The sequence below is a fragment of the Oncorhynchus mykiss genome, chromosome 21 (assembly GCF_013265735.2).
Source record: "Oncorhynchus mykiss isolate Arlee chromosome 21, USDA_OmykA_1.1, whole genome shotgun sequence".
Lineage (NCBI taxonomy): Eukaryota > Metazoa > Chordata > Actinopteri > Salmoniformes > Salmonidae > Oncorhynchus > Oncorhynchus mykiss.
In genome coordinates this window covers 22,814,435-22,837,779 of record NC_048585.1, presented here as the reverse complement: position 1 = coordinate 22,837,779, position 23,345 = coordinate 22,814,435, and the positions used below count along the sequence as shown (strand labels likewise).

Here is a 23,345-nt window from a genome sequence, read left to right as displayed (position 1 = left end):
CTAGACCAGTGATGGTGTTGAGGAATAGACCAGTGATAGTGTTGAGGACTAGACCAGTGATAGTGTTGAGGACTACACCAGTGATAGTGTTGAGGACTACACCAGTGATAGTGTTGAGGACTAGACCAGTGATAGTGTTGAGGACTACACCAGTGATAGTGTTGAGGACTACACCAGTGATAGTGTTGAGGACTAGACCAGTGATGGTGTTGAGGAATAGACCAGTGATAGTGTTGAGGACTAGACCAGTGATGGTGTTGAGGACTAGACCAGTGATGGTGTTCAGGACTAGACCAGTGATAGTGTTGAGGACTACACCAGTGATAGTGTTGAGGACTACACCAGTGATAGTGTTGAGGACTAGACCAGTGATGGTGTTGAGGAATAGACCAGTGATAGTGTTGAGGAATAGACCAGTGATGGTGTTGAGGACTACACCAGTGATAGTGTTGTGGACTAGACCAGTGATAGTGTTGAGGACTACACCAGTGATAGTGTTGAGGACTACACCAGTGATAGTGTTGAGGACTAGACCAGTGATGGTGTTGAGGAATAGACCAGTGATAGTGTTGAGGACTAGACCAGTGATAGTGTTGAGGACTAGACCAGTGATAGTGTTGAGGACTAGACCAGTGATGGTGTTGAGGACTAGACCAGTGATGGTGTTGAGGACTAGACCAGTGATGGTGTTGAGGACTAGACCAGTGATAGTGTTGAGGACTAGACCAGTGATAGTGTTGAGGAATAGACCAGTGATAGTGTTGAGGACTAGACCAGTGATAGTGTTGAGGACTAGACCAGTGATAGTGTTGAGGACTAGACCAGTGATGGTGTTGAGGACTAGACCAGTGATAGTGTTGAGGACTAGACCAGTGATGGTGTTGAGGACTAGACCAGTGATGGTGTTGAGGACTAGACCAGTGATGGTGTTGAGGACTAGACCAGTGATAGTGTTGAGGACTAGACCAGTGATAGTGTTGAGGAATAGACCAGTGATGGTGTTGAGGACTAGACCAGTGATAGTGTTGAGGACTAGACCAGTGATAGTGTTTAGGAATAGACCAGTGATGGTGTTGAGGACTAGACCAGTGATAGTGTTGTGGACTAGACCAGTGATAGTGTTGAGGACTACAGTCTAGAGAGTATCATAGATTTGTTCCCTTTATTATTTGACCAACCAACATCTTAAACTGAAAACAGTCACTCAATGGATGATATACACTGAGTGGACTAAACATTAGGAACCTTCCATGACAGACTGACCAGGTCAATCCAGGTGAAAGCAATGATCCCTTATTGATGTCACTTGTTAAATCCACATCAATTAGGGTAAGTGAAGGGGAGGAGACAGGTTATAAAATTATTTTTAAGCCTTGAGACAATGGAAACAAGGATTGTGTATGTGTCCCATTCAGATGGAGAATGGGTAAGAGCAAATATTGCCCCGTTCAAAGTGCCTTTGAATGGGGCATGGCGATAGGGGCCAGGCACACCGGTTTGAGTGTGTCAAGAACTGCAATGCTGCTGGGTTTTTCACGCTCAACAGTTTCCTGTGTGTTTCAAGAATGGCCCACCACCCAAAGGACATCCAGCCAACGACAGGCAAGTGGTTGAAAATGGGTCATTGATGCAAGACGACCAAGGAGGCTGACACGAATTGTGCAGAGCAACAGTCGGGCTACAGTTAGTTAACTGACAGACTAGTACAACATTGGTGCCCAAAGACCCATAAAAAAATATGCAACTCGTCTTACCTTGACATGAATGGGATATGGCAGCCGACAACCTTACAGAGTTCCACTTCTTTCAGCAAAAAACAAGAAACTGTGGTTGCAGTGGGCTAAGGAACGAATACACTGGACACTGGAGAATTGGAAAAACATTGCCTGGTCTGATGAATCCTGGTTCCTGCTGTTTCACGCTGATGGGAGGACTAGGGTATGGAGAAAACCACAAGCACATGGATCCATCATACCGTGTGTCAACATTACAGGCTGTTGGTGGTGGTGTGATGGTGTGGGGTGTCTTTTCAAAGCACATATTGGGTCCCTTGACAAAAGTGGAGCAACGTTTGAATGCCACAGGATATCTGAACATCATTACCAATCAGATGCATGCCTTCATGGCAGCAATGCATCCATCTGCAATTTTTTTTTTTCAGCAGGATAATGCCCCATGCCACAAGGCTAGGATTGTCCAGGAATGGTTCAACTGTACGAACATGACAGTGAATTCAGCTGACTGCTGTGTCCTGCCCAGTCACCAGATCTCAATCCAAATGACCATCTGTGGGATGAGACGGAACAAGCTATTCAGAGTAGAGATCCACTACCAGCCAATTTGGCACAACTGTGGGAAGCATTGGAGACAACATGGGCCAGCATCCCTGTGGAACGCTTTCGACAACTTGTAGAGTCCATGCCCCGAAAAAAAGGTTGGCTGTTCTGAGGGCAAAAGGGTGGGTGCAACTCAATATTAGGAAGGTGCTCCTAATGTTTTGTATACTCATTGTATATCCCATAACTTACCAAATGAGGCATACGTTATCTGAAACAAGTTCCATATAAATCAATATTATGAGTGTGTGTGTTTTGTGTAATATTGGATGGTACGGGCTAAAAGCATTCAATTGGAATGTTGTGATCCAGAAGTTACACCATATAATTTCTTGTCCTGTCTAGTGCCTTGCTCCAGGAGGGCGATTTGCATAGAGAGGACACTTTGCATTGGCAGCACATGCTTCAGTGGTCTGGGAGTGTTTATAGCCCTGTGAGTTTAACACTTCATGACTGAGAGCTGTCCTTCATGACAACAGAACCCACAACAACCATGACTTTTATCACCATCTTCATCTGGATACTTGCCCTCTGTCTCCAAGGTAATATATTTCACACAACATTTTCCGGACCATTGCAATATTAGGCTATAGAACCTTATTACTGTTTTAGTGAATATGCTATATGGACAAATGAATGAACAATTGAATGCTAATACCACATGCCATCTGTTTCAGAGTCCAGAGGCCAGGTCACAGTGACCCAGACTCCTGCAGTGAAAGCTGTTTCAGTGGGTCACTCAGTCAGTCTCAGCTGTAAGACCAGCAGTGCTGTATACAGTGACAGCAGTGGACACTTTTTGCAGTGGTATCAACAGAAACCTGGAGGAGCTCCTAAACTCCTAATATACTGGGCTAAAACCCTTCAGTCTGGGACTCCATCTAGATTCAGTGGCAGTGGATCTGGGAGTGACTTCACTCTGACCATCAGTGGAGTCCAGGCTGAAGATGCAGGAGATTACTACTGTCAGAGTTTACACTACCCCAACAGTGCCTGGGTGTTCACACAGTGATACAGAGCCGTACAAAAACCTCCCTCAGTCAGACTGCACAGTGACTGTACTGATACAGATTGGGACCTACTGCAGGTGCTGAGGGGGAAGAGACAGAGACATGGAACACTGAGCAGCGAGGAAACATTGAATAAGGGTAGAAAGTGTAATTTAAATCACATGTTCTCCTTCATCATCATCATCATCATCATGGTTGTGACTCATTATATTTGTTATGACCTGAAAGATCATCTAAATGTTATGAGGTTTTGAAAACACAATACCTGCCAAATACAAAATAAGAAGTAAAAGAAAAGGTGTCATGACCTCAACATTGCTTCAACGTTACAATCACTGAAGCCCCCAAAACAAGTCCCCAAATGTCTGATTTAAATGGATTTGATTTTACAGGATTATATTAACTATTTTCAATATGCAGGTTCCTGACTGTTAGATCTGTGAATGAGACATGATGCTGTCTACCTCCCTGAATCCACCATAGATGTTAAACCTGTCCACTCCCTCACATCTGGCCCAGTCTAGGGTATTTCAGGGAGTGAAACTGTTCAACTGCTAGACTGATAGCTGTCAGACTATAAGGGCACCAGACGAGACCCAGATGCAGACACGGGAGGCAGATGGTTTGAGTCATTTTTTATTATAATTACCTCCTTGACCAAGGCCCTTCTCCCGCAATTGCTCAGTTTGGCCGAGCAGCCAGCTGTAGGAAGAGTCTTGGGGGTTCCAAACTTCTTCCATTTAAGAATGATGGAGGCTACTGTGTTCTTGGTGACCTTCAATGCTGCAGAAATGTTTTGGTACCTTTACCCAGATCTGTGTCTAGACACAATTCTGTCTCAGCATTCTACAGACAATTCATTTGACCTCATGGCTTGGTTTTTGCTCTGACATGCACTGTCAACTGTGGGACCTTATATAGACAGGTGTGTGCCTTTCCAAATCATGTCCAATCAATTGACTATATCACAGGTGGACTCCGATCAAGTTGTAGAAAGATCTCAAGTGTGATCAATGGAAACAGGATGCAACTGAGCTCAATTTAGAGGGGTCTGAATACCTATGTAAATAAGGTATTTCTGTTTTTGTTTTTTATAAATGTGCAAACATTTATAAAAATGTGTTATTGCTTTGTCATTATGAGGTATTGTGTGCAAAAAAACATTTAATCATTTTAGAATGAGGCTGTTAAAATGTGGAAAAAGTTAAGTTGTCTGAATACTTTACGAATGCACTGTACTGTATGTACATCAACAGTTTAATACTATGGGTCTTGACTAGAATACAGTATATACACACTGAACAAAAATATAAACGCAACATTTTAAATGTTGGTCCCATGTTTCATGAGCTGAAATAACAGCAATTTTCCACATGCAATGTTAGAAATATTATGAATAAATGAATAAACAATATCCTCATTTTAAATAGAACTGTAACTAAGTAAACTTATACTCTGTTTTATTATATCTGATTAACAATATGAGTTCATAAGAAGGAATTGTGTGACACAGACAAGGAGTAATTAAAGTTAATGAACACCATTCCAACTAGGAAGAAAGAAATGGGTTGTGGTTTAAGTAAACAGATAAGGTAGTTAACCTATGGTTGAACCGACTAAAACTAGCTCTGGGGTGTTTTAGATAAGACAGTGAGTGCATTCCTAGGTTTTCTGTTAATTAGAACTGTCAGCTAAGTGGTGATCGATAATGTTGAGGGGTCAAAAGTGAATTCAGTTATGTTGTGTGACCTGTGAGTGTGTTAGTGAGTTAGAATGAACTTTTAACCTCACTTGATTCTAGGTCGGGAGGAGGGGATTCATTCTAGAAGCAATGAAATGACGTCATGTTATTGTATATAAACTGTTGCTCGTGGTAACGTGGCAGCGCGCTCCGAGAATAAATTCTGTTACCTATTATTGATAAGACTGGTCTCCGTCTATTTTATGCAAACAAGAATCTTACAAATTCTCATAAAATAGATTAAGGGAATTCAATTAATGAAAACACATTGGTATAATTCAATTACAGTAACAATTGGTCCTTCGAGCGGGATTCCACAAACTTTCCTCTGTCGTCCGAAGGGATAGCCGAAAGCCGTGCATGGACGGGTCTGGAATCGTTATTTAAAGACCTTGCCTCTGGGTTGAGGTTTAAAAAACAGGCCGGTATATGATCTAAGGGCGACAGAGAAGGTGACGAAATCGAACCGGCATTGCTTTTCCCAGTCTACAGGACGAAGGTAAATAGTCTTTATTCTCGAATTTGGGAGGAATTATTTAAGATATTTTTGATTGAATGTTCTAAAGGAGTTTGGATTTCATCAATGATAGGTGCTTGAATATTCTGAACAAATGCACTAGGTTTCTACTTTGTGTTTTAACCAAAATGGATAGGAAGGAAGGAAGAGAGGTCCGAAATGACCTTGGTAATGAATTCTACCACAAATAAACATAACGGAAGGAAGGGATATAGTAAGTTTTGTTAGATAGGACGGTCGTTCTGTACAAATAGGATAGCCATTAATTCAAAAGACATACCTAAATATAAATTAGGCTTTTTTTTTATTATTATTTTTTTATTTCACCTTTATTTAACCAGGTAGGCTAGTTGACAACAAGTTCTCATTTACAACTGCGACCTGGCCAAGATAAAGCATAGCAGTGTGAACAGACAACATAGAATTACACATGGAGTAAACAATTAACAAGTCAATAACACAGTAGAAAAAATAAAAAAAAGAGAGTCTATATACATTGTGTGCAAAAGGCATGAGGAGGTAGAAGAATAATTACAATTTTGCAGATTAACACTGGAGTGATAAATGATCAGATGGTCATGTTCAGGTAGAGATACTGGTGTGCAAAAGAGCAGAAAAGTAAATACATATAAACAGTATGGGGATGAGGTAGGTAAAATTGGGTGGGCTATTTACCGATAGACTATGTACAGCTGCAGCGATCGGTTAGCTGCTCAGATAGCAGATGTTTGAAGTTGGTGAGGGAGATAAAAGTCTCCAACTTCAGCGATTTTTGCAATTCGTTCCAGTCACAGGCAGCAGAGAACTGGAATGAAAGGCGGCCAAATGAGGTGTTGGCTTTAGGGATGATCAGTGAGATACACCTGCTGGAGCGCGTGCTACGGGTGGGTGTTGCCATCGTGACCAGTGAACTGAGATAAGGCGGAGCTTTACCTAGCATGGACTTGTAGATGACCTGGAGCCAGTGGGTCTGGCGACGAATATGTAGCGAGGGCCAGCCGACTAGAGCATACAGGTCGCAGTGGTGTTTGGGTATGGACCTGGAAAGTATGACATTATTTTGCAGGCTATCTCTGCAGTAGACTGCAACTCCTCCCCCTTTGGCAGTTCTATCTTGACGGAAAATGTTATAGTTATAGGTATGGAAATCTTAGAATTTTTGGTGGCCTTCCTGAGCCAGGATTCAGACACGGCAAGGACATCAGGGTTAGCAGAGTGTGCTAAAGCAGTGAGTAAAACAAACTTAGGGAGGAGGCTTCTGATGTTGACATGCATGAAACCAAGGCCTTTTCGATCACAGAAGTCAACAAATGAGGGTGCCTGGGGACATGCAGGGCCTGGGTTTACCTCCACATCACCCGCGGAACAGAGGAGGAGTAGTATGAGGGTGCGGCTAAAGGCTATCAAAACTGGTCGCCTAGAGCGTTGGGGACAAAGAATAAAAGGAGCAGATTTCTGGGCATGGTAGAATATATTCAGGGCATAATGCGCAGACAGGGGTATGGTGGGGTGCGGGTACCACAGAGGTAAGCCCAGGCACTGGGTGATGATAAGAGAGGTTGTATCTCTGGACATGCTGGTTGTAATGGGTGAGGTCACCACCTGTGTGGGAGGTGGGACAAAGGAGGTATCAGAGGTATGAAGAGTGGAACTAGGGGCTCCATTGTAAACTAAAACAATGATAACTAACCTGAACAACAGTATACAAGGCATATTGACATTTGAGAGAGACATACAGCGAGGCATACAGTAATCACAGGTGTTGATTGGGAGAGCTAGCTAAAACAGCAGGTGAGACAACAACAGCAGGTAAAATGGCGTTGACTAGGCAGAGAGGGTCGGATTAACTACACACAGAGCCTGAGTGCGGCTGGGGCCGACAGATAAAAACATAAACAAACAGAATTGAGTACCGTGATTAATTCATGTTATTGTCAGTTAAAATACTGTGGATCCCTGAAGGAAAGAGCTTATTAGTGTAGGAAGGATTTGATATGTTTAGCATTTGTTTTGGCTTTGTTTGACTATTAGGAGGTTTTTTAAATAGTATTAAATTTGACAGGAATATATGACATCTGTGATGATTTAGGATTATTGTAAGGATTAAGATAGATTGATTAAGGAAATGTAAGGACTTTAGAGATTGCCAATCATAGACATGTTTTTTCTAAAATCAATGAATTTAGATAAAGTCAAACAGTGAGACGCTTAGTGGTATTTGAGAGATAGGAGGGGAAAGGGTTACTGTTTAAATCGATAAATATATATATTTAAGAAAATCTATAAGTAGCACAGATACTTCTTAAAGTAGCTAAGACACTTGACAGAGAATTGGTACAGGATTGACATGAATGGACGCCCAAGGGAGTATTGGACATGTGGAGAATGAAAGGGGCTCCTACATGATGATGTCAGACACAAGGATAATTTTCAAATCTTACCTAAGTCATTGTTTAGAGTAGGCAAGGTTGTTACCTGGGCAGAGCCAGGTATCAAAGGGGGGATGGGTAAATTGTGGTCTAGGATATGATGTGGCCTACTGGATAATAAACTAATAAAAAACATTTTTTTAGCTAACAAGTAGGTATAGAAGTTAAAGATATAATCAGATAGAACAAATGAGAAACTGTTTGTTAACCAAACCTGTATGTCCAAGATTTTATGCACTACAGGTGAATTACAGGTGAAGTCACTCAATCCAGTCCCTGAGGCCTGTTGGGGGGACCATACCAAGGACTCCTGGTGACAGCTAGCTGAAAGAGCTACCCGGATTCATATCACACTGCGGGAGCGTAAGACACATTGACACTGTCGAAGAATAGCAGTGTTCGAGAGGAGAACTGGAATTAACAGAATTCCGGGGGCCATCTCTCGAATTAAGATTTCCTTTCCCGTCATTCCATCCCTGTTTTTGTTCATAGAAGTGAAAGTGTGTCTGGCTCTTGCTGATGATGTGTTCTCTGGAAGAGGGTGGGGCTTTATGGGTGGGCTGTCCATCCTGAGCTGTCTGGTTGTGGGAGCCTTATTCCTGATACACCATGAACACCGAGAAGGCCAGAGGGTAATATTGACATAGTTAACTTCTTGATTCTACTTGAGACGCATATGTCTCAAGTAGGCACCTGGAAATGCAAATGCGCTACGCTAAATGCTAAATGTACTCGTTAAAACTCAAACCTTGATCAAAATTCACAAGCAGGGTATTGAATTAAAGCTACACTCGTTGTGAACCTAGCCAACAAGTCAGATTTTTAAAATGCTTTTCGGCGAAAGCATGAGAAGCTATTATCTGATAGCATGCAACACCTCAAAATGCCTGAATGCGACGTAAACAAAGACTCTGCTTATCCGACGCAGCACAAAACGCAGAAATAAAATATAAAACATTCATTACCTTTGACGAGCTTCTTTTTTGGCACTCCTATATGCCCCATAAACATCACTATTGGGTCTTTTTTTCGTTTAAATCGGTCCATATATACCCAAAATAGCTTTCTATGGAAGCTGTGTCATTCAGAAAAAAACATCGTTTTTAAACCCTGCGTCATTTTTTTTAATTAAAAAACTCGACGATAAACTTTCACAAAACACTTCGAAATCCTTTTGTAATCCAACTTTAGGTATTAGTAAACGTTTATAATCTATCAAAATGATTACAGGGCGATGTATATTCAATAGCTCCTCGTCTGCAAATCAATGGCTGCCAATGTCCACATTCACAGCATCCTGGTGGACACTGGAAGAAACGGAAGCCAGATAGTTGGATTTTCCAACAAAAAATTCAATTGAAAATGACGACAATGGCGACATCGTGTGGAATTTGTATGAATTTCATGCAGGTCGATATTAAATTTTGTCCCCTTTTAACAACCCATGGAAGTGACTTATGGAAATTATTTTTAGCTTTCAGAGAGCAGTTTTTCTTGCGTTTTTCAATGAAACACACGATCTGTTATAGTCACAGCCGTGATTTAACCAGTTTTAAAAACTTCAGAGTGTTTTCTATCCACACATACTAATCATATGCATATACTATATTCCTGGCATGAGTAGCAGGACGCTGAAAAGTTGCGCGATTTTTAACAGAATGTTCGAAAAAGGAGGGGGTAGAAGTAAGAGGTTTTAAACAATGAGGATTTAGTATTAACCAAGCATAAGAGATCACTTGATCTGGATAAACAGGAAGTGAGAGTGGGATTGGGAAGGATGTCTCAGTGGAGTTCTATGTAGACCAAATGGGGCCTCTGACTCCTTGGCAGTTCAGGATTAAGAGCAGCTATTATGGAAGACATCTATGCAAGTCCCTGTGTAGTTCATGGAAACAGGTTATAGCTCACATCATGTGAGAGGGCTACATACAGTGCCTTGCGAAAGTATTCGGCCCCCTTGAACTTTGCGACCTTTTGCCACATTTCAGGCTTCAAACACTTGTTGTGAAGAATCAACAACAAGTGGGACACAATCATGAAGTGGAACGACATTTATTGGATATTTCAAACTTTTTTAACAAATCAAAAACTGAAAAATTGGGCGTGCAAAATTATTCAGCCCACTTAAGTTAATACTTTGTAGCGCCACCTTTTGCTGCGATTACAGCTGTAAGTCGCTTGGGGTATGTCTCTATCAGTTTTGCACATCGAGAGACTGAAATTTTTTCACATTCCTCCTTGCAAAACAGCTTGAGCTCAGTGAGGTTGGATGGAGAGCATTTGTGAACAGCAGTTTTCAGTTCTTTCCACAGATTCTCGATTGGATTCAGGTCTGGACTTTGACTTGGCCATTCTAACACCTGGATATGTTTATTTTTGAACCATTCCATTGTAGATTTTGCTTTATGTTTTGGATCATTGTCTTGTTGGAAGACAAATCTCCGTCCCAGTCTCAGGTCTTTTGCAGACTCCATCAGGTTTTCTTCCAGAATGGTCCTGTATTTGGCTCCATCCATCTTCCCATCAATTTTAACCATCTTCCCTGTCCCTGCTGAAGAAAAGCAGGCCCAAACCATGATGCTGCCACCACCATGTTTGACAGTGGGGATGGTGTGTTCAGCTGTGTTGCTTTTACGCCAAACATAACGTTTTGCATTGTTGCCAAAAAGTTCAATTTTGGTTTCATCTGACCAGAGCACCTTCTTCCACATGTTTGGTGTGTCTCCCAGGTGGCTTGTGGCAAACTTTAAACAACACTTTTTATGGATATCTTTAAGAAATGGCTTTCTTCTTGCCACTCTTCCATAAAGGCCAGATTTGTGCAATATACGACTGATTGTTGTCCTATGGACAGAGTCTCCCACCTCAGCTGTAGATCTCTGCAGTTCATCCAGAGTGATCATGGGCCTCTTGGCTGCATCTCTGATTAGTCTTCTCCTTGTATGAGCTGAAAGTTTAGAGGGACGGCCAGTTCTTGGTAGATTTGCAGTGGTCTGATACTCCTTCCATTTCAATATTATCGCTTGCACAGTGCTCCTTGGGATGTTTAAAGCTTGGGAAATCTTTTTGTATCCAAATCCGGCTTTAAACTTCTTCACAACAGTATCTCGGACCTGCCTGGTGTGTTCCTTGTTCTTCATGATGCTCTCTGCGCTTTTAACGGACCTCTGAGACTATCACAGTGCAGGTGCATTTATACGGAGACTTGATTACACACAGGTGGATTGTATTTATCATCATTAGTCATTTAGGTCAACATTGGATCCTTCAGAGATCCTCACTGAACTTCTGGAGAGAGTTTGCTGCACTGAAAGTAAAGGGGCTGAATAATTTTGCACGCCCAATTTTTGTTTTTTTTGTTAAAAAAGTTCCAATAAATGTCGTTCCACTTCATGATTGTGTCCCACGTGTTGTTGATTCTTCACAAAAAAAATACAGTTTTATATCTTTATGTTTGAAGCCTGAAATGTGGCAAAAGGTCGCAAAGTTCAAGGGGGCCGAATACTTTCGCAAGGCACTGTAAATCTACATACCCAGTATGGAAGAAGATGGAGTGTAGTGAAAGTAAGGGTTTCAGTTGATAATCTAGTGCATTCTGGGTAGAAAAAGTTAGAGCAGATAATTGCTCTATAGTCAGCAGAATACAAGCAGAGTCTCCCTGACAAAGCAGATACTGATTGTGGAGTTGTCCAGAGCCAAGAGCCGGTGTGGATAGTTCAGATGAAAGATCTTAAGGAAAGGGACACTGGTTATGAGGATTCTAACCTCTGGTTAGAGTGGATTCAATATACGGCCAGATAAATAGCTAAAGAAGAATGCTATGCTTGTGCCACAGCAAACCTCAGTTAACAACCATCCCTTTTCCATTAAATGGAATTAATTCACCTAAGGGAATGGCATGTATGGTAAAGCTATTCATGGAAGCAGGAAAGCCAGATAATAAAAGTTGTATGGATTTGAACTTTTTATATCCACATGTTTCTCTGAAATCAAAGCCTCCTCCTTTCACAGAGGCAAGGGGAGACTGTTTACTGTTTGATTCAGTATAGTACTTCTGGGAAATATGTGGGGGAAATCAGTACCTGCAATAGGACAGATAATGTTACTTCTGATGCAACAAATGAGTGATTTGGCAGGCTGGTTGAGATCTGGGGATTTCAGTAAGATAAGGAGGCCCAGGGCTCACATCTGGTGGTGGTTGTGTGGGGGAATGACGTTATGGCCGAGTATTACTGGCTAATCGGACAGGGGTATGTGCACTGGTACATTTTAGAACGCATTTCATACTCCTTCAACACCATGACATGATGTTGACTAAACGGGAGAAAAGAAGTACTCCGTCTGGGTCTTTTGATGATAGGGTTTATATTAGTAACATTGTGGTTCCACGGGGGGGGGGGGGGGGGGGGATAGAATCAATCTTTAGGATGTTATTATATTTGTACAAATCCAAACGCTCGTGCAGGTCGAGCGTAACGTCGGACAAAAACTTCAAAAAGTTATATTAGAGGTCTTCAAAACATTTCAAACTAAGTATAGAATCAATCTTTAGGATGTTTTTATCATAAATCTTCAATAACGTTCCAACCGGAGAATCATTTTGTGTGTAGAGAAGCAATGGAACACAGGTCACTATCATGTGAATTGCGCTTGACCAGCCCTTGGCTCTCTGCCAGACACCTGGCTCATTCAGCTCCCATTCAGCCCCACAACACAGTAGAAGCCTCATTCAAGTTTCTAAAGACGGTTGACATCTAGTGGAAGCCCTAGAAAGTGTAACTTCATCCATATCCCACTGTGAATTCAATAAGCCCTAACAAAAGTATCTACTTGGATATAAATATTGGACATTATCGAACAAATCAAGCATTTATTGTGGAACTAGGATTCATGGGAGTGCATTCTGATGAAGATCATCAAAGGTAAGGGAATATTTATAATGTTATTTCTGATTTCTGTTGACTCCAACATGGCAGATAATTTTATTTGTTTTCTGAGCACCGTCTCAGATTATTGCATGGTTATTTTATCTCTATTTCTGCTTTTAGTGACTCCTCTCTTTAGCTGGAAAAGGGGCTGTGTTTTTCTGTGAGTTGGTGGTGACCTAACAATCGTTTGTGGTGCTTTTGCTGTAAAGCCTGTTTGAAATCGGAACACTGTGGTGGGATTATCAACAAGATTGTCTTTAAAACGGTATAAGATACATGTATGTTTGAGGAATTTTAATTATGAGATTTCTGTTTTGAATTTGGCGCCCTGCACTTTCACTAGCTGTTGTCATATCGATCCCGTTAATGGGATTGCAGCCATAAGAAGTTTAATGTGTGATGACTTTAATCCAGATCCCACTGACGAAGCAGATCAGGAAACATGTATGGTGCCTCCTCATCATCTTTACCCTCAAAGTCTAATGTAATTAGGGCCCTGTGTTTTTCCTGTGTCAGAGCCAACAGTTGTTTGTCCTTGTCAGGTCAAATCAGCACCCTAGTCATAATAAATCTTCTAAAAATGTACTTAGTAGCCACCTAATATACTCTCCCTCCGCGGCTGCTTGAAGAACAGACATGTGTTTGAGTACATCTCATGGAGGATGACGGCCCAGGGGTTCATAAGGACGGCTGAGCAGTGCAACACCCTCATCAAACGACTCAAGGCCAGCTTCCACCATGACAAGTGAATGCAAAGGATTTATACATTTCATTTCATGTCTAGTTATTTACTTTATAAATTACACCACATCATCGGAAATAAATTGATGCTTTACTTAATTTCATCTCATTAATAATCTATGTATTTGCCTGTCTTGTTTTTTATCACTTGTAACGGTTTTCATCTGGTGAAGGAGAGGAGGACCAAAACGCAGCGTGGTAAGTGTTCATGATATTTAATAGAACAAAACACTTAATGACAAAAAACAAAAGAGAACGAAATGAAACCGAAACAGTTCTGTCTGGTGCAGACACAAAACAGAAAACAACTACCCACAAAACCCATGTGGGCAAGAGCTACCTAAGTATGGTTCTCAATCAGAGACAACGACAGACAGCTGTCCCTGATTGAGAACCATACCGGGCCAAAAACAAAGAAATACAAAAACATAGAACATAGAATGCCCATCCTAGTCACACCCTGGCCTAACCAAAATAGAGAATAAAAAGCCTCTCTATGGCCAGGGCGTGACGTCACTGTTGATGATCCAACTGAAATTCCCTCTGAACAGTATGTCTAACAGTATTTCCTCAGAAGGGAATGTAAGTTATATGACCAGATGGAAGATAATTTCTCAAGGGAGCTCAACGTCGACAGTTTGGCTGAAGATTCGTTAGACAATGAGGAAGCTGCTATCTGGGAGCCTACACTTGAGGTTGACCAAATGTTCTATGAGTTGTCTTATTTCAACTAATCTAACCCCCTTCCCATTGTAAACAATGTGTTCATTGGGTGTCTTTGTCTTCAGCTAGCCGTCCTTTAACTGATGGCTCCAAGTTCCCCTGGAGCGACAGTGAGACCCAGGTCCTCCTCAGTATCTGGGGTAGTGACGAGGTCCAGGAGGATCTGAGGGGTTGCACTAAAAACAGACACATTTTCACTGAGATCTCTCAGGCCATGGCCAGCGAGGGCTACCTGAGGACAGCCGAACAGTGCCAGTCTAGAGTGAAGCGGCTAAAGGCCAACTTTCGCCAGTTCTGCAAGAGCAAACCCAAAGCCATGGGGGAAAAGATATGCATATGAAATTGATAACCACTATTTATAATTGTGAATTGATTATGAAGACTCCATACTGATGGAAAAGTTGTGCATTCATGGTCAGAGGTTTGCTATGCTCATGTTAGATAAGCAAAGCTCATTAACTAACCAGATATGAAGAATAAGCATTGAGTCAACAACCAAATGTTATGTTCTATGTTCCCAGGATTGGAGCGGAAAAAGTTGAGTGCAAATTCTACGATCAGTTTGTGCAAATATTCTGGAACAAGTATCTATCCTGTGACTCTCTGGCTGAGGAATCGAATGGTGCCACAGACATGGGAGAGGTCCCAGGTGGCCAAGTCCAAGGAACTGGTAAGGGAAACAATCTCCTAATCTCTGTACAGTAAATACTATTTTTACGTTATACTATCAATTTTGTCTCCTGTCTCCTGCGTTGTTTTCAGAGATGTACTGTATTCTATAAAAGATGCAGTGTTGCTATGTTGAATATTGCTGAAGAGACTCAATATCCATCCCACTTTTCTTTGTCGGAAAACAGACACGTATTTAACCTTTGCATCGGTGCTTAAATCTAAGTGTAATGGACAGAATGTCAGAATTTCAGACTGTCAGAATTTCACTGTAAGTGCACGTGTCGTGACTTAAGGCCCTATTCCCTGAACTTAACTAAACATTTTAAAGGGATTGGCTTGAGTGAATTCTCTAACGAGAATTGATCAAAACCACATGACATTCGAAACATCTATATTTATTCACTATTATTTGCCAAACAAAAGGCTGTATATGTGTATTTTATGTACATTTGTGTTTTAGCCAACTCTGCGCTTTAGTCCTTTTTTCAAGTGAACCAATTTAGATTAAATTCCTTTGAGTGGAGTTTGATTGCCTGACTGTTTGGCTACTGTATCATTTATGTTACTGTGCTATATCTTTTTCTCAATGTGTTTTAACATCTATCTAGATTCACTGAAACACTGAGGTTTATGTTGTTACCAGCTGTAACCATTGGATAAAGACCAAATCCTATTTTATTGTCAACAGATTGTCTGTTGTAAGTAGCCACTAGAATTCTGGAAGCACAGACACCTACTTCCGGCTTACTCATTCGTTATTTTTAGATGACACGTGAGATAGCCGTTTTCATCATTCATTGATGGTGATAGCTGTTCCTCGGAACATCATTTGCATAGAGAGGAGACTTTGCATAGCCAGCACATGCTTCAGTGCTCTGGTAGTGTTTATAGCCTTGTGAGTTTAACACTTAATGACTGAGAGCTGTCCTTCATGACAACAGAACCCACAACAACCATGACTTTTATCACCATCTTCATCTGGACACTTGCCCTCTGTCTCCAAGGTAATATAATTTACAGAAAATGACCCTGACAATATAAAGGAATGATTTTATACTGGACAAATTAATGAACAATTAAATTATAAATATACATTGCATTTCTGTTTCAGAGTCAAGAGGCCAGGTCACAGTGACCCAGACTCCTGCAGTGAAAGCTGTTTCAGTGGGTCACTCAGTCAGTCTCAGCTGTAAAACCAGCAGTGCTGTACACAGTAACAGCAATGGACACTATTTGCACTGGTATCAACAGAAACCTGGAGGAGCTCCTAAACTCCTAATATACTGGGCTAAAACCCTTCAGTCTGGGACTCCATCTAGATTCAGTGGCAGTGGATCAGGGAGTGACTTCACTCTGACCATCAGTGGAGTCCAGACTGAAGATGCAGGAGATTACTACTGTCAGAGTTTACACAGTGGTCCAGTGTTCACACAGTGATACAGAGTCGTACAAAAACCTCCCTCAGTCAGACTGCACAGTGACTGTACTGATACAGCTGGGACCTACTGCAGGTGATAAGGGGGAAGAGACAGTGACATGGAACACTGATCAGTAGAAGAGGTCAACTTTGAAAACAGAAAGAATCATACGTTCTCCAACATCGTCTTTATCATCGTCATCATCATCGTCATTATTATCCTCATCATGGTTGTAACTTGTTATTTTGGACATGAACTGAAAGTGTATATAAAAGTTATTTGTAGTTTTGGAAGACAATACCAGTCCATAGTAGAGTAAGATGTACAGAAGTAAGAGGAAAAGTGTCAGCCCCCCAAACCAATTCCCTACATGCACTTCACAACCAGTTATTGATGTGATCATCTAGCATGTATTAACTCTTTTCATGAGCTGTTAGATCTGTGAATGAGACATGATGCTGGGCTCAAACATGACACATTTATGTAGAGACATACACTACACACTATTATCATAAAGTATAATATCCGTTGTGTCTGTTATTAATTACATGATGGTATATTTGTAATGTCTCCCTCCCTGAATCCACCATAGAGGTTAAAACCAGTCCACTCCCTCACATCTGGCCCAGTCCAGGGTATTTCAGGCAGTAAAACAGGTCAACTGGTAGACTGGTAGCTGTGGGAGTGAAACAGATTAGATAGACCACACATTGTTGAAACCCATTGAAAAAACATCTACTTTAATAAAATCATATCAGGAATTAATCATGATAAATATATGTGTATTGGAAAGCAACCTTTGAGCGCAGATATGTTATGAGGGCAGATATTAGAGGTTTATTTTTTATTATTGGTACATAAAGTTGGTGGAATGTGAACAACTCTCTCACTTTGGTGAGATGTCTGTCCACAGACATTATTAAAAAGAAACGGCCTGAAAGTCTTTCCTGTGGAGAAGATAACGTAACATAACGTTGTTCAATTGCATGATTACATTTAGTTTTAATGAGAGAATACAAAAATCTACTTAATTTTCAGCACCAGTTTTTGCCGCTTCCAAAAGTCCACCACAGTGGTTCATTCTGGTGAAGTCCTTCACATAAGAGTGAGCACATTCACAGACAGAGAACTCTCAGTACCACCGTCATAGTACTGAAGTACAATACAATAGGGACTGATAGTACTTGTCACACCCTGATCTATTTCACCTGTCTTTGTGCTTGTCTCCACCCCCCTCCAGGTGTCGCACATCTTCCCTTTTATCCCCTGTGTATCTATACCTGTGTTCTCTGTTTGTCTGTTGCCAGTTATTTTTGTTTCATAAAACCTACCAGCGTTTGTTTCTCTGCTCCTGCATGTTTCTTGCTTCTGTTTTCTCGTCCTTCATGGTTTTGACCGTTCCGCCTGCCCTGACCCTGAGACTGCCTGCCGTTTTATACCTTACCTCACCGTACTTGATTATTGACCCCTACCTGTTTGACCTGTCTTTTGCCTGTCCCTGTTTTGGAATTAAGCTTTGTTTCCTTGACACTGTCTGCATCTGGGTCTTACCTTAAGCGTGATAGTACTGAAGTTTTAGTATAATACAATAGGGACTGATAGTACTGAACTACTATTATAACACAATATTGCCCAATAAAGGCAAAACGCAATGACTGTCATTTTTTGTATTCTGCAAAATCTGACTCTAAAGTCTTTTTCTGTATAGACAGACATCAATTTCTGATAACCCATGATATATTCTGATCAACTGGCTTGTTTTTGTGTCAAGAAACTATCACGGCACAAGGCGAGACCCAAATGCAGACACAGGAGGCAGATGGTTGGAGTCTTACAATGTTTATTAATCCAAAGGGGTAGGCAAGAGAATGGTCGTGGACAGGCGAAAAGGTCAAAACCAGATCAGAGTCCAGAAGGTACAGAGTGGCAGACAGTCTCATGGTCAAGGCAGGTAGAATGGTCAAAGAGGCGGGTCCAGAAGCGGACAAGGGTCAAAACCGGGAGGACTAGAAAAAGGAGAATGCAAAAAGCAGGAGAATGGGAAAAACGCTGGTTGACTTGGAAAGATACAAGACAAACTGGCACAGAGAGACAGGAAACACAAGAATAATGTCACGATTTTCGCCGAAGTCGTCCCTCTCCTGGTTCGGGCGGCGTTCGGCGGTCAACATCACCAGCCTTTTAGCCATCGCCGATCAACCTTTCATTTTCCATTGGTTTTGTCTTGATTTCCATCACAACTGGTTTCAATTCCATCAATTACATGTTGTGTATTTAACCCTCTGTTTCCCCCATGTCCTGTCAATTGTTTCTTATAGTGCTTGTGTACGTTATGCTGGTGGATACCGTGTTTTGTTTGACCCATTGATTGGATTGTTCTGTTTACTGTGGTTTGTTATGTTTATTTAACAACACCGTTGTAAATCAGTTTTCGCTCTCCTGCGCCTGACTTCTCTGCTGCCAGTACGCGCCCCGTTACAATGAATACACTGGGGAAAACCATCGACACCTGGAGGGGGTGGAGACAATAATGAGGACAGGTGAAACTAATCAGGGTGTGACAGAAACTAAATATCACAAGTACTAGTATAATACAATAGGGACTGACAGTACTGAAGTACTAGTATAATACAATAGGGACTGATATTACTGAAGTACTAGTGTAATACAATAGGCACTGATAGTGCTGAAGTACTAGTTTAATACAATTGGTACTGATAGTTCTGAATTATGACTACAGTCCACTAAAGAACGCAGATAATTAAATGTTCATCTTGAATCACTGATTTACAGTAGTAGTTACTTATTAAAAGAAAATGAAATTATCTGTATAATCTGAATCATAGTTAACAGTTGAAAGCGGGTCCTTACCAGGAATAATATTTACATAGGACACTTTGCATTGGCAGCACATGCTTCAGTGGTCTGGGGGTGTTTATAGACCTGTGAGTTTACCACTTCATGACTGAGAGCTGTCCTTCATAACAACAGAACTTCAACAATAACTTTTATTATGAGCTTTGTGTGGATATTGATGTCTTTAATTCAAGGTATGATTTACATTTTGCTGGTCTAAAATCAGTTTATTATTTAAATGTTTCATCTAATTTTTGTCTCAAATTGAGAAAATTAGACTTCAGAGATTTAGACAACATGACCAAATGTTCTCTGAGATCTTAAATGTATCTGTTTCAGAATCCAGAGGACAGTACACTGTGACTTAGACTCCTTATTTACTATGCTACAACACTTCAGTCTGGGACCCCATCTAGATTCAGTGGTAGTGGAACTCATAGTGATACAGAGCCATACAAAAACCTCCCTCAGTCAGACTGCACAGTGACTGTACTGATAAAGCTGGGACCTACTACAGGTGCTGAGGGGGAAGAGACAGTGACATGGAAGATTGACTGAACTAAAATACACCGAGATAAATATTTCAGTGATGGTGACTATAATTCCAACTCTTCCACCTTGATGTTCAAGTATTCCTGAACTGACAACACCCGTAGGTCCAGACTGCATAAAAAGTCCTTCCCTTTAGTTATGTCAAACAAACCTTTAATTAACATTTCAGGCAATAAGTTGAATGGACTCCATGTAAAAGAATGTCTCACATTATTTCAGAATAAATATCCCAGTCTCTGCAAGGTCCCCCAGTCAGGCAGGTAATGAGTTTCTAGCAAAGATTCAAGATTTATTGAGATGAAATAACATGATCATAACCCATCAAAACAACCTGAGGTTCTGTCATAGAAGAGACAGTGACATGGGCCACTGGTGTAGTGAAGTCAACTTTGAATATGTTTAGAAAGCATCATTCAGATCACATGTTCCCCATCATCATCATCATTATTGTGCACCCACAATAGTTATTTGAAGTATTGAAATTCCCACAATACCAGTCCAATATGCATAATAAGATGTTCAGAAGTAAAGAAAAATAAGGTGATGTTACATCAGCATCAGCATCACCCCCTAGATACAATCCCCATATACACCTCACAACTAGATATTGATGTGATCATCTAGCATTATATTAACTATTTTGAATAGCAGTTTACTGACGGTTAGATCTATGGATAAGACACAATGCTGGATCAGGCATTAGACATATCTACATTATGTATAATATCAATTTTATCAGGCATCCTCCCTGAATCCACCATAGAGGTTCAAACTAGTCCACTCCCTCACATCTGGTCCAGTTCAGGGTACCTACTTGTACCGAAGCCAGGCGTTGTCTGTGTGCTTAGAGTCATTGTCCTGTTGGAAGATGAACCTTTGCCCCAGTCTGAGGTCTTGAGCGCTCTGGAGCAGGTTTTCATCAAGGATCTCTCTGTACCTTGCTCTGTTCGTCTTTCCCTTTATCCTGACTAGTCTCCCAGTCCCTGCCGCTGAAAAACATGCCCACAGCATGATGCTGCCACCACCATGCTTCACCGTAGGGGTGGTGCCAGGTTTCCTCGAGACGTGAGGTTTGGCAATCAGGCCATAGAGTTCAATCTTGGCTTCATCAGACCAGAGAATCTTGTTTCTCATGGTCTGAGAGTCCTTTAGGTGCATTTTGGCAGACTCCAAGCGGGCTGTTGTGCCTTTTACTGAGGAGTGGCTTCCGTCTGGCCACTCAGAGATGGTTGTTCTTCTGTAAGGTTCTCCAATCTCCACAGAGGAACTCTAGAGCTCTGTCAGAGTGACCATCGGGTTCTTGGTCACCTCCCAGACAAAGGCCCTTCTCCCCCGATTTCTCAGTTTGACCGGGCAGCCATCTCTAGGAAGAGTCTTGGTTGTTCCAAACTTCTTCCATTTCAGAATGATGGAGGCACCGGTTAGTTGAGGTAGTAGGTACATGTAGGTAGAGTTTATTAAAGTGACTATGCATAGATGACAACAGAGAGTGGCAGTGGTGTGGAGAGGGGAGGGGCAATGTGAGAAGTCTGGGTAGCCATTTGACTAGATGTTCAGGAGTCTTATGGCTTGGGGGTAGAAGCTGTTTAGAAGCCTCTTGGACCTGGACTTTGTGCTCCGGTACTGCTTGCCATGCGGTAGCAGAGAGAACAGTCTATGACTAGGGTGGCTGGAGACTTGGACAATTTTCAGGGCCTTCCTCTGACACCGCCTGGTACAGACGTCCTGGATGGCAGGAAGCTTGGCCCCAGTGATGTACTGGGCCATTCGCACTACCCTCTGTAGTGCCTTGCGGTCGGAGACTGAGCAGTTGCCATACCAGGCAGTGATGCAACCAGTGAAGATGCTCTCGATGGTGCAGCTGTAGAACCTTTTGAGGATCTGAGGACCCATGGCAAATCTTTTCAGTCACCTGAAGGGGAATAGGTTTTGTCGTGCCCGCTTCACAACTGTCATGGTGTGCTTGGACCACGTTAGTTTGTTGGTGATGTGGACACCAAGGAACTTGAACCTGCTCCGCTACAGCCCCATCGATGAGAATGGGGGCGTGCTCGGTCCTCTTTTTCCTGTAGTCCACAATAATCTCCTTTGTCTTGATCCCGTTGAGGGAGAGGTTGTTGTCCTGGCACCACATTGCCAGGTCTCTGACCTCCTCCATGTAGACTGTATCGTTGTTGTCGGTGTTCAGGCCTACCACTGTTGTGTCATCGGCAAACTCAATGATGGTGTTGGAGTTGTGCCTGGCCATGCAGTCATGAGTGAACAGGGAGTACAAGAGGGGGCTGAGCACGCACCCCTGAGGGGCCCCTGTGTTGAGGATCAGCGTGGCGGATGTGTTGTTACCTACCCTTACCACCTGGGGTCGGCCCGTCAGGAAGTCAAGGATCCAGATGCAGAGGGAGGTGTTTAGTCCCAGGGTCCTTAGTTTATTGATGAGCTTTGAGGGCACTATGTTGTTGAATGCTGAGCTGTAGTCAATGAATGGCATTCTCATATAGGTGTTCCTTCTGTCCAGGTGGGAAATGGCAGTGTGGAGTGCAATAGAGATTGCATCACCTGTGGATCTGTTGGGGCGGTATGCAAATTGGAGTGTGTCTAGGGTTTCTGGGATGATGGTGTTGATGTGAGCCATGACCAGCCTTTCAAAGCACTTCATGGCTACAGACGTGAGTGCTACGGGTTGGTAGTCATTTAGGCATAGTGATCTACTTATAACATGTTGGTATTACAGACTCGGACAGGGAGAGGTTGAAAATGTCAGTGAAGACACTTTCTAGGTGGTCAACGCATGCTCACAGTGCATGTCCTGGTAATCCATCTGGCCCTGCGGCCTTGTGAATGTTGACTTGTCTAAAGGTCTTACTCACATCGGCTGCGGAGAGTGTGATCCAACAGTCTTCCGGTACAGCTGGTGCTCTCATGCATGTTTCAGTGTTATTTGCCTCGAAGCGAGCATAGAAGTAGTTTAGCTCGTCAGGTAGGCTTGTGTCACTGGGCAGCTCTCGGCTGTGCTTTCCTTTGTAGTCTGCAAGCCCTGCCACATCCGCCGTGCATCAGAGCCGGTGTAGTAAGACTCGATCTTAGTCCTGTATTGATGCTTTGCCTGTTTGATGGTTCGTCGGAGGGCATAGCGGGATTTCTTATGAGCGTCCGGGTTAGAGTCACGCTCCTTGAAAGCGGCAGCTACAGCCATTAGCTCAGTGCGGATGCTGCCTGTAATCCATGGTTTCTGGTTGGGGTATGTACGTACAGTCACCGTGGGGACAACGTCATCGATGCACTTATTGATGAAACCAATGACAGATGTGATGTACTCCTCAATGCCATTGGAGGAATCCCGGGAACATATCCAGTCTGTGATAGCAAAGCAGTCCTGTAGCTTAGCATCTGTTTCATCTGACCACTTTTTATTTGTCTAGTCA

General features: G+C 42.1%; 1 gene segment (V, D, J or C); it reads left to right on the top strand.

Annotated features, from left to right (window-relative positions):
- The first annotated feature begins 2,713 nt into the window (after nt 1-2,713).
- The window catches only part of LOC110513580, a 32,330-nt gene continuing 11,698 nt past the window's right edge, over nt 2,714-23,345 (top strand). Inside the window, 2 exon segments of the V gene segment in view lie at nt 2,714-2,878; nt 16,209-16,416. Coding sequence covers nt 2,806-2,878; nt 16,209-16,416 — 281 coding nt within the window.